This window comes from Anolis sagrei, chromosome 2 (assembly GCF_037176765.1).
Source record: "Anolis sagrei isolate rAnoSag1 chromosome 2, rAnoSag1.mat, whole genome shotgun sequence".
Lineage (NCBI taxonomy): Eukaryota > Metazoa > Chordata > Lepidosauria > Squamata > Dactyloidae > Anolis > Anolis sagrei.
In genome coordinates, this window is record NC_090022.1 from 14,270,608 (window position 1) to 14,286,779 (window position 16,172).

The following is a 16,172-nucleotide window of genomic DNA, read 5'->3' on the forward strand; positions in this document are numbered from 1 at the left end:
CCACACCTGGAGGGCCGAAGGTTCCCCATGCCTGCTCTAAAGCATTCTGTTTCTCCTGGCGTCTGTAAAGCAGACTGTTTCTAAAGAGACCTGAGATCTGAACAGTCCCAGATCTGGTCACATGGTCTGCAGTCCTTCCCATAACATAGAGTTAAGGAAAACTGCATACCAACACACACATATACAACATAACTACTAATGGAGACTTGAAGAAGGTTGCTATTTCCAACAAAGCCAAACTCTTATAAGAGATATGGACATATATGATAAATTGTAATAATAATAATAATAATAAGGAAGCAGATGAAACAATAGATCACATCCTCAGCTGCTGCAAGAAGATCGCGCAAACAGACTACAAGCAGAGGCATAACACCGTTGATTCATTGGAACTTGTGCCACAAATACCATTTGCCTGCGACAAAGAACTGATAGGATAGAATCAAAGAATCAAAGAGTTGGAAGAGACCTCATGGGCCATCCAGTCCAACCCCCTGCCAAGAAGCAGGAATATTGCATTCAAATCACCCCTGACAGATGGCCATCCAGCCTCTGTTTAAAAGCTTCCAAAGAAGGAGCCTCCACCACACTCTGGGGCAGAGAGTTCCACTGCTGAATGGCTCTCACAATCAGGAAGTTCTTCCTCGTGTTCAGATGGAATCTCCTTTGTTGTAGTTTGAAGCCATTGTTTCGTGTCCTAGTCTCCAGGGAAGCAGAAAACAAGCTTGCTCCCTCCTCCCTGTGGCTTTCTCTCATATATTTATACATGGCTATCATATCTCCACTCAGCCTCCTCCTCTGAAGGTTAAACATGCCCAGCTCCTTAAGCCGCTCCTCATAGGGCTTGTTCTCCAGACCCTTGTTTGCACAACACCTACATACACACTGTAGCTGACACGCTAACATGTTACGACACATAATTTGGAAAGTTGTGCTGTAGTCTGACAGATGTACTCGAACTCCCATTAGGAAACATGCCTGGGAATGTGGCAGAATCTCCTCCACTGGAGGTTTTTAAGCAGTTGCTGGATGGCCATCTGTCAGGAGTGCTTTGATTGTGTTCCTGCATGTCAGAAAGGGGCTGTATTGGATGGACACAATGATTCTAATGAGATTTTGGTATCCACTGTGGTGGGTGGTGGATCCTGGAACCAAACCCCAGCAGATACAAAGCGGATATTATAACATACATAAAGGATTGATTTGCCTCTTGCCTTAACTTTCAGTGGAGGTGCTATAGCGGCGGCGCCCTGCAGAGGGCGCGCGTGGGAAACCTCTCTGCTGCTTCTGCAGCTCTGCTGAACTTCCCAAGAGAAGGAAGTAGAAACAAGGAGAGAAGGGGAACCTGCAGGAGAGAAAAGGGCTTCCTCCATCTCCCACCCACCCATTCATCCATCCAGGATTTGGGAGAGCCCAGCAATGCTGGCTCGCTCCCTTCTTGATTGAAGCCCAATAACAGCCGCTTCTTCCTCTGCAGGTATGCTTTGGAGCTGTGTTGTTTTCTATGGATGCATCTACACTGCAGAGTTAATGCAGTTTAGCACCACTTTGTCTCATTGCTATGGAACCCTGGGGGTTGTCCTTTGGTGGGATATTCACCCTGCTCTGAGTGCGTCCACACTGTAGATTTAACGCAGTTTGATACCACTTTAGTTGCCATGCCTCAATGCAGTGGAATCCTGGGAGCTGTAGTTTTACAAGGTCTTTTTACCCTTCTCTACCAGACTTACCAAATTGCAACATTGCACTGAGCCTTGGTAGTTAAAGTAATACCAAAATAATTTAATTCTGGAATGTAGATGTGCGTAAAGACTAGAAAATATGGTATACTGAGATTAATGCTACAGTGTACAATTTCAGCCTTAGTGTGCAGTCTTCTGTTTCATAATAATAATAATAATAATAATAATAATTAGGTTCTTGTGGGTTTTTTCGGGCTATAGGGCCATGTTCTAGAGGCATTTCAAATGCCTCTAGAACATGGCCCTATAGCCCGAAAAAAACCCACAAGAACCTAGTGATTCCAGCCATGAAAGCCTTCGACAATACAATAATAATAATAATCGAACTGCAAAGACTCTGGCACAAGCCATTCAAGGTGGTCCCAGTGGTGATCGGCACACTGGGTGCAGTGCCTCAAGACCTTGGCCTGCACTTAAAAACAATTGGTGCTGACAAAATTATCATCTTCCAGCTGCAGAAGGCCACCTTACTGGGATCTGCACGCATTATTCACTGATACATCACACAGTCCTAGACACTTGGGAAGTGTCCGACGTGTGATCCAATACAACAGCCAGCAGGGTGTCTGCTGTGAACTCATCTTGTTGTGTTTCAAATAATAATAATAATAATAATAATAATAATAATAATTTTATTTCTTACCAGTGTCTCCTTGTGGCTCGACACAGGTTACTGAACAATAAAAACACATAAACACCGCAGAAACACCATGAATACACTCTATAAAAGCTATATACCAAAATGTATCTCTATAAAATACATATTAAAATACACAAAACAAAGATTAAACACAGGACACACATTTAAAATTCATGATTTAAGTCTGCCTCGGTAGGTCTCATGGCCCTATGAGATTGGAGAAAAGAACCAGTTATCTGATGAAAGCTGCTTTGAGTCTCCTTTGTGGAGACAAAAAGTCAACAACAACAATAATGCTATATGTGTGCCTTAATCTTGTCTTTAAACTTGGTGCAGGAACATGTGGAATGAACAGGATTCTATTCTGTTTCTCCAACTTTAATTTCCGAAAAGAGAAACAAAGGTAAGACAGAGCCAGCTAACAACCTCCCAAGAATGGATTCTCCCAGTCAGGAAGCAGTCAGGCTTTGAAGCTGTAAGGCCATTCAGTGCTAATCAAGGTGGCCAATTGCAACATTCACACTTGTCTCAAGCAGACAAGTTTGCTTATTCCTGGTTTAGAAGATTCATATAATGCAGTTTGATGCATTTCAAACTGGATTATTTGGCAGTGCAGATCCAACCTGTTGGAACAGACCTCACTACCTCTGAGGATGCTTGCCATAGATGCAGGCGAAACGTCAGGAGAGAATGCCTCTAGACTATGGCCATATAGCCCGAAAAAAAAAACAACAACCCAGTGATTCCGACCATGAAAGCCTTCGACAATACATCCTTCTCAATATTAATGTATAGCTGTTGACGAATAACACAATCTCCTGTAAATCTAATTACAAAAATAAAATTCCACACTCTTGGAAATATATTGTAATGTTTACTATGTATTGTTGAAGGCTTCCATGGCTGGTATCACTGGGTTGTTGTAGGTTTTTCGGGCATCCTCAGTTGTGAGGACCTCACAACCTCTGAGGATGCTTGCCATAGATGTAGGCGAAATGTCAGGAGAGAATGCTTCTAGAATCATAGAATCATAGAGTTGGAAGAGACCTCATGAGTCATCCAGTCCAACCCCCTGTCAAGAAGCAGGAATATTGCATTCAAAGCACCCTCAACAAATGGCCATCCAGCCTCTTTTTAAAAGCCTCCAAAGAAGGAGCCTCCACCACACTTCAGGCAGAGAGTTCCTCTGCTGAACAGCTTTCACAGTCAGGAAGTTCTTCCTAATGTTCAGATGGAATCTCCTTTCTTGTAGTTTGAAGCTATTGTTCCGTGACATAGTCTCCATGTCCATATACTCCAAACATGTCCATATACCCCAAAAACTTACAACAACCCATTTTTTTACTATATTTTCCCCTTGAATCCTGTTAGATTTGTGGGAGTCTAGAGAAAGGGATGAAGGTGCAACAGTCTCCAAAGTCTGAACCTGAAGTTGGACAAGAAGATAATTACGGAAGCGCCAGCAGTGCGATTCACAGGGGATATAGGATGGGACAACTCCAAGGGGAAGTATCGCAGGAGGACCAACCCCCTCGAGGAATACAACAACACTGGGAAACCCAGGAGCAGGAGTTTCTAAAGAAAATGTGGCCCCATCATGCAGAAAGGGGAGATCCAGAGACATCAGAGGAGGTCGTTCCGTGGGAAGACGCCAAGGCCTTCCTGGCCTCCTTTGAACAAGTGGCCAAAGCCTGTCGGTGGCCAAAGGAAGAGTGGGTGGCCCGGCTGTTGCCCGCATTGAGTGGAGAAGCAGAGCAGACCTTTCAGAGCCTGGAAGCCAGAGACAGGGAGGATTACAGGAAAGTAAAGGTGGCCATTTTGCGAGCGGATGCCCTGAAAACAGAGGCCCAGCGCCAGCATTTTCGGCAGTTCTGCTGCCAAGAGGTGGAGGATCCACAAAGGGTTTACAGCCAAGTCCAGGAGCTTTGCAGTCGGTGGCTGAAGCCGGAGAGACGCAGCAAGGAGCAGATCCTGGAGCTGCTGGTCCTGGAACAATTCCTGGCCAGTCTTCCCCAAGACCTGCAAGGATGGCTCCGAGGCGCAGGACCAGAGACCTGTTCCCAGGCTGTGGCCCTTGTGGAGGATTTCATGGTGAGCCGACAAGAGGATGAAATACGGAAACAACAGGTGAGGACTTCATCCCAGTCTCAAGGACAGTGTTCGTCAACCTGGAGGTTGAGACCCCTGGGGGGTCACGAGGGCATTGTCAGAGAGGTCACCAAAGAAAATAAGAAAACACAGTATTTTTTGGGTTGTTGTAGGTTTTTTCAGGCTATATGGCCAGAGGTATGCTTGCCATAGATGCAGGCAAAACGTCAGGAGAGAATGCCTCTAGACCATGGCCATATAGCCCGAAAAAACCTACACCACAGTATTTTCTGTTGGTCATGTGGGTTCTGTGTGGGAAGTTTGGCCCAATTCTATTGTTGGTGGGGTTCCGAATGCTCTTTGATTGTAGGTGAACTATAAATCCCAGTGACTACAACTCCCAAATGTCAAGGTCTATTTTCCCCAACTCCACCAGTGTTCACAATTGGGCATTTTGAGTATTCGTGCCAAGTTTGGTCCTGATCCATCATTGTTTGAGTTCACAGTGCTCTCTGGATTTAGGTGAACTACAACTCCCAAACTCACGGTCAATGCCCACCAGACCCTTCCGGTATTTTATGTCAGTCATGGGAGTTCTGTGTGCCAAGTTTGTTTCAATTCCATCATTGGTGGAGTTCAGAATGCGCTTTGATTGTAGGTGAACTATAAATCCCAGCAACTACAACTCCCAAATGACATAATCAATCCCCCCCAACCCCACCAGTATTCAAATTTAGGTGTATTGGATCTTTGTGCCCAATTTGGTCCAGTGAATGAAAATACTTCCTGTATATCAGATATTTACATTACGATTCATAACAGTAGCAAAATTACAGTTTTGACATAGCAACGGAAATAATGTTACGGTTGGGGTCACCACAGTGGCTGAAGGGGGAAAGGAAAGGGTCTGAGGCTGTGAGGAATTGTGGGAGTTGAAGTCCAAAACACCTGGAGGGCCAAAGTTTGCCCATGCCTGTATTATAGTAATGGGAGGAGTTATGTTGTCACCAAACAATACATCCACTACCGTATCTTCTTCCAGTATCATCTCACAATCTTCTAGTCTCTTCTTCCAGTTCCTTATTCGGAGTTTATCTTCATTAGTATTATAAAAATTCCAGATCATGGGGCCACCACCAAGAAAACCCTCTTTTTTATGCCAGCAAACAGTGTTTCTGCTGATATTTCTCAATATTTTGGAATTACTGTGTTTTTTTCTGAGTGCACCACTTTTTCCAAGAAAATCTAACAGGGGGTTTCTGTCTTTTCCCATATGATTACAGGAATCGATGAACATCAAGGAAACTTGGCCCATCTTCAGCCGACCTCTGACCCATCCACGCCAAGAGATCGTAGTCTGGAAGGTTCTGCAAGACGATCCTAGGGATGCGGATTCTTTGGGTGAGATAGCATAGTCAATTATTGTTATTGTTGTTGTTATATATTATATTATTATAACAATCCCAGGTGACAGCAGGATTGAAGAGAAAAAACTGGAAAAGCTGGCACGATATGAGGATTTAAAGATCGAACTTCAAAGACTCTGGCACAAGGCAGTCAAGGTGGTCCCAGTGGTGATCAGCACACTGGGTGCATTGTCTAAAGACCTTGGCCTGCACTTAAACACAATCGGCGTTGACAAAATTACCATCGGCCAGCTGCAAAAGGACACCCTACTGGAATCTGCATGCATTATTCGTCAATACACAACACAGTCCTAGACACTTGGGAAATGTGATCCAATACAACAGCCAGCAGAATGACCTTGTCTGCTGTGGACTCATCTTGTTGTGTTTCAAATAATAATGATAATAATAATAATAATAATAATAATAATAATAATATAATAATAATAATCTTTATTTATATTCCAGGAGCCCCCGGTAGCGTAGTGGGTTAAACCGCTGAGCTGCTGAACTTGTTGACCAAAAGGTTGGTGGTTTGAATCTGGGGAGCGACATGAGCTACCGCTGTTAGCCCAGCTTCTGCCAACCTAGCAGTTCGTAAACATACAAATGTGAGTAGATCATTAGGTTCCGCTCCAGTGGAAGGTAATGGCGCTTCATGCAGTCATGCCAGCTACATGACCATGGAGATGTCTACAGACAATGCCGGCTCTTCGGCTTAGAAATGGAGATGAGCACCCTCCCCCCAGAGCCAGGCACGACTGGACTTAATGTCCACACAGAGTTAAAAACTAGGACTGTGTGATGTATCGGCGAATAATGTCTGCAGATCCCAGTAAGGTGGCCTTTTGCAGCTGGCAGATTGTAATTTTGTTAGGCCCGATTGTGTTTAAGTGCAGGCCAAGGTCTTTAGGCACTGCACCCATTGTGCAGATCACCACTGGGACCACCTTGACTGGCTTGTGCCAGAGTCTTTGCAGTTCGATCTTTAAATCCTCATATCGTGTCAGCTTTTCCAGTTGTTTCCAGTTGTTTCTCTTCAATCCTGCTGTCACCTGGGATTGCAACATAGACAATCCATACTTTATTTTTTAACACAATCGTGAGGTCAGGAGTATTGTGCTCCAGAACTCTGTCTGAATTCAGAAGTCCCAGAGTAGCTTGACGTGTTCATAGAATCATAGAATCATAGAATCAAAGAGCTGGAAGAGACCTCATGGGCCATCCAGTCCAACCCCCGCCAAGAAGCAGGAATATTGCATTCAAATCACCCCTGACAGATGGCCATCCAGCCTCTGCTTAAAAGTGTACAAAGAAGGAGCCTCCACCACACTCTGGGGCAGAAAGTTCCAGTGCTTCCTCATGTTCATTTTCTGTAACTTTTTCTGGCTTGTGATCCCACCAGTTTTTTGTCGCAGGCAGATGGTATTTGTGGCAACAAGTTCCAATGAATCATCTGAGCAACTGTGTTGTGCCTCTGCTTGTAGTCTGTCTGTGCGATCTTCTTGCATCATCTGAGGATGTGATCTATTGTTTCATCTGCTTCCTTGCAGAGTCTACATTTGGGATCTGTTGCCGACTTTTCAATTCTGGCTTTGATGGCATTTGTTCTAATGGCTTGTTCTTGGGCTGCCATTATTATTATTATTATTATTATTATTATTATTATTATTATTATTACTAGCCGTCCCCTGCCACTCGTTGCTGTGGCCCACATGGGCATTCTGTGTGGGAGGTTTGGCCCAATTCTATCGTTGGTGGGGTTCAGAATGCTCTGTGATTGTAGGTGAACTACAAATCCCAGCAACTACAGCTCCTAAATGTCAAGATTCTATTTCCCCCAAACTCCACCAGTGTTCACATTTGGGCATATTGAGTATTCTTGTAGAGTTCGGTCCAGATCCATCATTGTTTGAGTCCACAGTCATCTTTGGATGTGGGTGAACTACAACTCCAAAACCAAAGGACACTGCCCACCAAACCCTTCCAGTATTTTCTGTTGGTCATGGGAGTTCTTTGTGCCAAGTTTGGTTCAATTCCATCGTTGGTGGGGTTCAGAATGCTCTTTGATTGTAGGTGAACTATAAATCCCAGCAACTACAACTCCCAAGTGACAAAATCATTTTTTTTAAGTGAAAGACATATATTGGGTTGTTAGGTGTCTTGTGTCCAAATTTGGTGTCAATTCCCCCAGTGGTTTTCGAGTTCTGTGAATACTACAAACGAACATTACATTTTTATTTATATAGATGATGATGATGATGATGATGATGATGATGGCAGAGAACTGAAGCAGCCAGACCCAGGCTGATACGTTGATCCTGACACTAAGCTTCAGCAGAACACAGTTTGGGAACCGCTTCATTAGGAATCCTCTTTCTTTCTTTCTTTCCCTGCAGGTGATGAAAGTGGAAGCCAGATCAAGATGGAGAATTCCCCCTTGGGAGGAAACGAGCCAGAGGACATCCCCAAGAAAGTGCAACAGACCAGCCCAGGAGATGTGCTGGGAAGACTGGTAATGCACAATGAAGGATGTGAATTCAAAGAAGAACAGTGGGAGCAGCCCACGGGGACAGAGAATACATGGAAAGAGTGCAGTGGGCATCTTAACCTTAAACCTGCCCTTGAATATCTTGTCAAAGAGCATACAAGGAATAAAATGCCCGTGTTCTCGAACTGTGGTAGAAGACTTGATATGGCCCATATTTTGGAGGATTGCAAAGAAGACCCCTGCCAAGAAAATTCATACTCTAGTGAGCATCAAATAACTTCTGGGAATAAATCTGAATTTGGCCATATAGCCCGGAAAAACCTACAACAAACCAGTAAATCTGAATTCTTTGAGGAACAGGAAGGAAATAATTTGGACACAGATCAGAATAATTATATAGAAGAAACATCCGACAACTCTCCTGAGCGTGGGAAGAATGTGGGCTTTGCCTCCTCGCTGAAGACAAATCCAGGAATACAGAGCGAAGGGAGAAGGTATGGTTGCCCTCAGTGTGGAAAATGTTTTCTGCAGAGAAGAAATCTGATGACCCATCAGCGCTCTCACATTGGAGTTCTACCTTGCAAATGTTTCCAGTGCGGGAAATGCTTTGGTCAGCGAAGGAGTTTGACCATTCACCAGAGAACGCACACAGGGGGTAAACCACACAAATGTTTTCAGTGTGGGAAAAGTTTCAGCCTGGGGAAGTATTTGAAGAGACACGAAGGCATTCACTCTGGAGTGAAGGTGAAACCTTATAAATGTTCCCAGTGCGAAAAATGCTTCAACCAAGAGAAAGAGCTGAAGATCCACCAGAGGATTCATACTGGAGAGAAACCCTACCAGTGCTCTCAGTGTGGGAAACGTTTCAACCAGCAAGGAAACCTCATGAACCACTGGCGGATTCACACCGGAGAGAAACCCCACAAATGCTCTGTGTGTGGAAAGAGCTTTGGCCGGAGTAACCAGCTCAAGACCCACCAGGGAATCCACACCAGGGAGAAACCGTACAAGTGTTCTCAATGTGGGAAATGCTTCAGGGTGGGGAAATACTTGAAGAGACATGAAAGAATTCATGCCGACCCGATGAAAACACTTGATGTGTCATGACTTTACTTTCTCGTTTTGTGTGAAACCTTAGACCTGGCCTGTGTATATTTGAAACAAGGGAGAGGGTTCCCATGGAAACTGGAGCAATGAAGGGGAGGGGCCAGGGCGAGGGATAGGAGGCGTGAGGGAAATAAACTGTCAGTTGGAATTTTGTTTTGCACCCCCAAAGTATGCTTTTAGAAATAAAACCATGGAAAATGGAGCAAAGAAGGGGAGAGGCCATGGTGCGGGATAGGACGCATGAGGGAAATAAACTGTCAGTTGGAATTTTGTTTCATACCCCTAAGTATGCTTTTAGAAATAAAACCATAGAAAATGGAGAAAAGAAGGGGAGGGGCCACAGTGAGGGATAGGAGGCATGAGGGAAATAAACTGTCAGTTGGAATTTTTTTCGTACCTCAAAGTATGCTTTTAGAAATAAAACCATGGTAAATTGAGCAAAGAAGGGGAGGGGGCCACGGTGAGGGATAGGAGGTGTGAGGGAAATAAACTGTCAGTTGGAATTTTGTTTCATACCCAAAAAGTATGCTTTTAGAAATAAAACCATGGAAACTGGAGTAAAGAAGGGGAGGGGCCATGGTGAGGAATAGGAGGCATGAGGGAAATAAACTGCCAGTTGGAATTTTTTTCGTACCTCAAAGTATGCTTTTAGAAATAAAGCCTTCCCATATTGTTTGTGAGGTAATATATTTGCCAGAATGCTACAGACCTGAACATGATGGGATAAATGTTGAAGTCAGAAAACTCGCCTGAACAATGGTTAAAGTGCAAAAACTACTCTAATGTGGGAATCATGTGGCTCTTCAGGGGTTTTTAGACTGCAATATCATAGAATCATAGAATCAAAGAGTTGGAAGAGACCTCATGGGCCATCCAGTCCAACCCCCTGCCAAGAAGAAGGAATATTGCATTCAAATCACCCCTGACAGATGGCCATCTAGCCTCTGCTTAAAAGCTTCCAAAGAAGGAGCCTCCACCACACTCCGGGGCAGAGAGTTCCACTGCTGAACGGCTCTCACAGTCAGGAAGTTCTTCCTCATGTTCAGATGGAATCTCCTCTCTTGTAGTTTGAAGCCATTGTTCCGCGTCCTAGTCTCCAAGGAAGCAGAAAACAAGCTTGCTCCCTCCTCCCTGTGGCTTCCTCTCACATATTTATACATGGCTATCATATCTCCTCTCAGCCTTCTCTTCTTCAGGCTAAACATGCCCAGCTCCTTAAGCCGCTCCTCATAGGGCTTGTTCTCCAGACCTTTTATCATTTTAGTCGCTCTCTTCTGGACACATTCCAGCTTGTCAATATCTCTCTTGAATTGTGGTGCCCAGAATTGGAAACAATATTCCAGGTGTGGTCTAACCAAAGCAGAACAGAGCCTACCTGGTGGAGGCCCTGCTCCTCTTCCTCCTGGCCCAGCGCCTCCCCAGCAGCATCCCTCCCCATTAGCACTACCTGTCAAGTCCTGAGAGGAGCCTTCAAGGCAAGGCCTCAGCTTCAAAGCCCCGCAGACGTCAAGACCTGTGTCCAGGAGACATTCCTCTCTCTCTCCTCCCAGAAAAGGAGGGCCACTAGTCGCCCTCCTCTGGACACATTCCAGCTTGTCAATATCTCTCTTGAATTGTGGTGCCCAGAACTGGACACAATATTCCAGATGTGGTCTAACCAAAGCAGAATAGAGGGGTAGCATTACTTCCTTAGATCTAGACACTATGTTCCTATTGATGCAGGCCAAAATCCCATTGGCTTTTTTTGCCGCCGCATCACATTGTTGGCTCATGTTTAACTTGTTGTCCACGAGGACTCCAAGATCTTTTTCACACGTACTGCTCTCGAGCCAGGCGTCACCCATTCTGTATCTTTGCATTTCATTTTTTCTGCCAAAGTGGAGTATCTTGCATTTGTCACTGTTGAACTTCATTTTGTTAGTTTTGGCCCATCTCTCTAATCTGTCAAGATCGTTTTGAATTCTGCTCCTGTCCTCTGGACTATTGGCTATCTCTCCCAATTTGGTGTCGTCTGCAAACTTGATGATCCTGCCTTCTAGCCCTTCATCTAAGTCGTTAATAAAGATGTTGAACAGGACCGGGCCCAGGACGGAACCCTGCGGCACTCCGCCCGTCACTTCTTTCCAAGATGAAGAGGAAGCATTAGTGAGCACTCTCTGTGTTCGTCCACTTAACCAATTACAGATCCACCTCACCGTAGTTTTGCCTAGCCCACATTGGACTAGTTTCCTTGCCAGAAGGTCATGGGGGACCCTCAGCTCCATCCACTATATGGCCTAGAAATACCAAGTCTGTCACTGCCTCCATGTTTTCTCCCTCCATTTGCCAGTTATCAATCAGTCTGGTTGCCATCATCTTGGTTTTTTTTTTTTTAACTGCAACCCAGCTTTTGCACTTTCTCTTTTCACCTTGGTTAGAAGGTTCCTCAGCTCCTCTGCAATTTTGGTCATCAAAGTGGTATCATCTGCATATCTAAGGTTGTTAATGTTTCTTCCAGCAATTTTAACTCCAGCCTTGGATTCGTCAAGCCCATCGCATGATGTGTTCTGCATACAAGTTGAATAGGTCGGGGAGAGTGTATAGCCCTGCCATACTCCTTTCCCAAACTTGAACCAGTCTGTTGTTTCGTGGTCTGTTCACTGCTGCTACTTAGCTGACAGGGAGCTCTGGCGTGGGCTAGTCCATGAGGTCACGAAGAGTCAGAAATGACTGTACAAATGAACAACAAAATTGCTATTCCACCATAGCCTCCTTTAGAGTAGCTTCTCCATGCTGCTCCCCGTAGCAAAGCCTTTGAGCATAGATCTCCTCAGAGAAAAAACTCTCCACCATTCACATCCACTCTAAAAAAAATCCATACAGATATACACCATTGAGTGTGGTCCAATCTTGCTGGTTGACCTACATTACCAGCTGTACAAGATAATTAATACCATAAGGTTTTTCTTCAACAGACACACACTTGGTCCTGCTATGACTTAGCGCAACATAAACCACAGACCACAGTCCTGCAACATGCACAAGAAGGACCTTTTTCAAGCAACAACAGAGGCACTCTAAGCTTCTGGTCAAACGACATTTAGCATAATGCCAATTTGTTTTTAAAAAATTGTGTTTTTTAAATACGTTACAACTACCCCCTCGGTTTGCTTCTGATATGCTAAATACTTACTTACTTACTAAGGGGATCTGTCATTGGCTGAGTAGGATAGTCTTCCAGGATCAGTATTCTTGTGGGTCCATAGGTGACTGTAGAGCCCTGTTCTTGATCTGCATCTTCTCCCGCAGTGAGGGCATTGGTTTCCAGGTGGAAGGTGGTCTCGGTCAGGGTTGGCTTGACGCAACTTCCTCTTGGCACGTTTCTCTCTTTCACCCTCCATTCATGCCTCTTCAAATTCTGCAGCACTGCTGGTCACAGCTGACCTCCAACTGGAGTGCTCAAGGGCCAGGGCTTCCCAGTTCTCAGTGTCTATGCCAGAGTTTTTAAGGTTGGCTTTGAGCCCATCTTTAAATATCTTTTCATGTCCTCCAACATTCTGTTTTCTGTTCTTGAGTTTGGAATAGAGCAACTGTTTTGGGAGACTGTGGTCGGGCACTTGGACAACGTGGCTGGTCCAGCGGAGTTGATGGTGGAGGACCATTGCTTCAATGCTGGTGGTCTTTGCTTCTTCCAGCATGCTGATGTTTGTCTGCTTATCTTCCCAGGAGATTTGGAGGATTTTCCGGAGGCAGCGCTGATGGAATCGTTCCAGGAGTTGCATGTGACGTCTGTAGACAGTCCATGTTTCGCAGGCATATAGCAGGGTTGGGAGGACAATAGCTTTATAGACAAGCACCTTGGTATCCCTAAGGATGTCCCGGTCCTCAAACACTCTCTGCTTCATTCGGAAAAATGCTGCACTCACAGAGCTCAGGCGATGTTGTATATCAGTGTCGATGTTGACTTTGGTGGAGAGGTGGCTGCCTAAATAAATATGCAAGAAAAAGAAAGAAAAATGTTTCTGCTTTAAACTGGATTATATGAGTCCACACTGCCCAATAATCTGGGTTAAACAGAAAACATGGGATGAGATCCTGGGATATAGGGCCTGCTTGGAAGGGCCCTTAGTCTTAATATGGAAATGACACTTAGGCTGAGCCATAGAGCTCTCTGGCACTGGCTGCCTGATCATGTCCTAATCTAAGGAGGCGCTCTGGCGCATATGTGCGGCTCAATGCTTCCTGCTCATTGAGTGCTGTTGCTAGAGCGGCCTCCTGGAAGTGAGAAGAGGCTTTGCAAAGGGAAGAAGCTTTGGAGCTGGAAGGCAGCAGAGAGGTGAGTTGCTGGGGAAGGGATGCAGTTTAGCACCAGTTTGAACCAATGCTATGGGGTCATGAGAGCTGTGGTTCAATCGATAAGGCCTTGAGCAACCTCCCCAAATTGCAACTCCCAGCTTCCCATGTAAACAGTGAGCCACGGCAGTGAAAGTGTGTTCGAGTGTAGACTGTTGCTATAGTTTTATGGCAAATCAACAAACGCCTGGGTGCTTTGATGGGCGTGGGAAACAGCCATGGAAAACTTGATACTAATGTTTACAAACTTGCAAACAGTATGGTGTTGAAGGCTTTCATGGCTGGAATCGCTGGATTGCTGTGAGATCTCCGGCCATGTTCAAGAAGCATTCTCTCCTGACGTTTCACCCACATCTATGGCAGGCATCCTCAAAGGTTGTGAGGCCAGTTGGAAACTAGGCAAGTGGGGTTTATATACCTGTGGAATAATGTCCAGGGTGGGAGAAAGAACTCTTGTCTGCTTGAGGCAAGTGTGAATGTTGCCGTGGCCAGCTTGATTTGCACTGAATGGCCTTGCAGCTTCAAAGCCTGGCTGTTTCCTGCCTGGGGGGATCCTTTGTTGAGAGGTGTTAGCTGTCTCTGATTGTTTCCTAGAATCATAGAATTGAAAGAGACTTAATGGGGCATCCAGTCCAACCCCCTGCCAAGCAGGAGGAAAATTGCATTCAAAGCACCCCTGACAGATGGCCATCCAGCCTCTGTTTAAAAGCCTTCAAAGAAGGATGCCTGTATAAATACTCCTTAGCTTGGTCCTGTCTGGAAACAGTAGTTTGGATCTAGAAATCTGGGAAATTTCATAAGGAAATTGCAGTATGGCAGTCTCAGCTTAGCCATCTCGACCTCTAAGGATTTGGGTTGTTGTAGGGTTTTTCGGGCTATATGGCTATGGTCTAGAGGCATTCTCTCCTGACGTTTCGCCTGCATCTATGGCAAGCATCTCTAAGGATTTGTTTTATGACCCATTTATTTATCATTGTGTTGGTCTATCCACATAAGTATAGTGGTGAAAAGGGATCTCTAAAGGTCATCCAGTCCAGACTAATTTCTGCCCTGCAGGAATACACAATCAATTTACCCCTGACAGATGGCCATCCAGCCTCTGCTTAAAAGCCTCCAAGAAAGGAGACTCCACCACACTCCCAGGCAGTGTATTCCACGACTGAACAGTTTTATACCATCAGGACAGTGATTCTCAACCTTCCTAATGCCGCAACCCCTTAATACAGTTCCTCATGTTGTGGTGACTCTCAACCATAACATTATTTTCGTTGCGACTTCGTAACTATAATTTTGCTACTGTTATGAATCACAATGGAAATATCTGATATGCAGGATGTATTTTCATTCACTGGACCAAATAGGACACAAATACCTGATACGTCCAAATTTTAATACTGGTGGGGTTTGGGCGGGGGTCATTTTGTCATTTGGGAGTTGTAGTTGCTGGGATTCACCTACAATCAAGGAGCAGTCTGAACTCCACCAATGATGGAATTGAACCAAACTTGGCACTCAGAACTCCCACAACCAACAGAAAATACTGGAAGGGTTTGATGGGCATTGACCTTGAGTTTTGGAGTTGTAGTTCACCTACATCCAGAGAACACTGTGGACTCAAACAATGATGGATTTGGACCAAACTTGGCACGAATATTTAATATGCCCAAATGTGAACATTGGTGGAGTTTGGGGAAAACAGACCCTGACATTTGGGGATTGTAGTTGCTGGGATTTATAGTTCATCTACAATCAAACCCGTCCAACGATAGAATTGGGCCAAACTTCCCACACAGAACCCCTATGACCAAGAGAAAATACTGTGTTTACTGATGGTCTTTGGTGAACCCTCTGACATGCTCTCGCGACCCCCAAGTTGAGAAACATTGCGTCTGGAGGTCCTTCCTAATGTTTGCATGGAATCACTTTTGCCTGTAGTTTGTATCCATGGCTGCGTTGTGTCCTAGTCTCCAGGGCAGCAGAAAACAAGACAACTCCCTTCTCAGTCTGACATCTTTTCAAATATTTACAACATGGCTATTGTGTTCCCTCTTAACCTTCTTTCCTCTAGCACTTTTCTAATGAGTTGCATCCTATCAGCTTTCTCCGCGGTCAAGCTTTGACAACAGTACATAGCAATGACCTGGATGATGGCAACATTAGTATGTCTTTCGATATGAGGTTCTACAATAGGCTTGGGCAAACTTGGACCTTCCTCCAGGTGTTTTGGTCTTCAACTCCCACCATTCCTAACAGCCTCAGTCCCCTTCCTTTTCGCCCTCAGCTGCTTAAGGGGCTGAGGAGGGGAAAGGAAAGGACCTGAGTGTCATGACCTTATTTTCTGGTTTTGTGTAAAGCCAGGAAATTAG

At 44.9% G+C, this 16,172-nt stretch overlaps 1 protein-coding gene across 1 annotated transcript; it reads left to right on the forward strand.

The window, feature by feature from the left end:
• Positions 1 to 1,275: 1,275 nt before the first annotated feature.
• LOC132765896 (zinc finger protein 397-like) lies at positions 1,276 to 9,859 on the forward strand. Its single transcript, XM_067465266.1, has 4 exons — positions 1,276 to 1,477; positions 3,754 to 4,509; positions 5,754 to 5,871; positions 8,276 to 9,859. Exons 2-4 carry the CDS (start codon positions 3,778 to 3,780, stop codon positions 9,472 to 9,474), a joined length of 2,049 nt encoding a protein of 682 aa, XP_067321367.1. The 5' UTR covers positions 1,276 to 1,477; positions 3,754 to 3,777; the 3' UTR covers positions 9,475 to 9,859.
• The last annotated feature ends 6,313 nt before the right edge of the window (positions 9,860 to 16,172 follow it).

Bases quoted from the DNA above. Each gene is read 5' to 3' on its own strand.
- LOC132765896 (XM_067465266.1), top strand. From the start codon at position 3,778: ATGAAGGTGCAACAGTCTCCAAAGTCTGAACCTGAAGTTGGACAAGAA. The intron at 4,510-5,753 runs GTGAGGACTTCA...ATATGATTACAG, and splicing joins ATGAAATACGGAAACAACAG to GAATCGATGAACATCAAGGA. The intron at 5,872-8,275 runs GTGAGATAGCAT...CTTTCCCTGCAG, and splicing joins TAGGGATGCGGATTCTTTGG to GTGATGAAAGTGGAAGCCAG.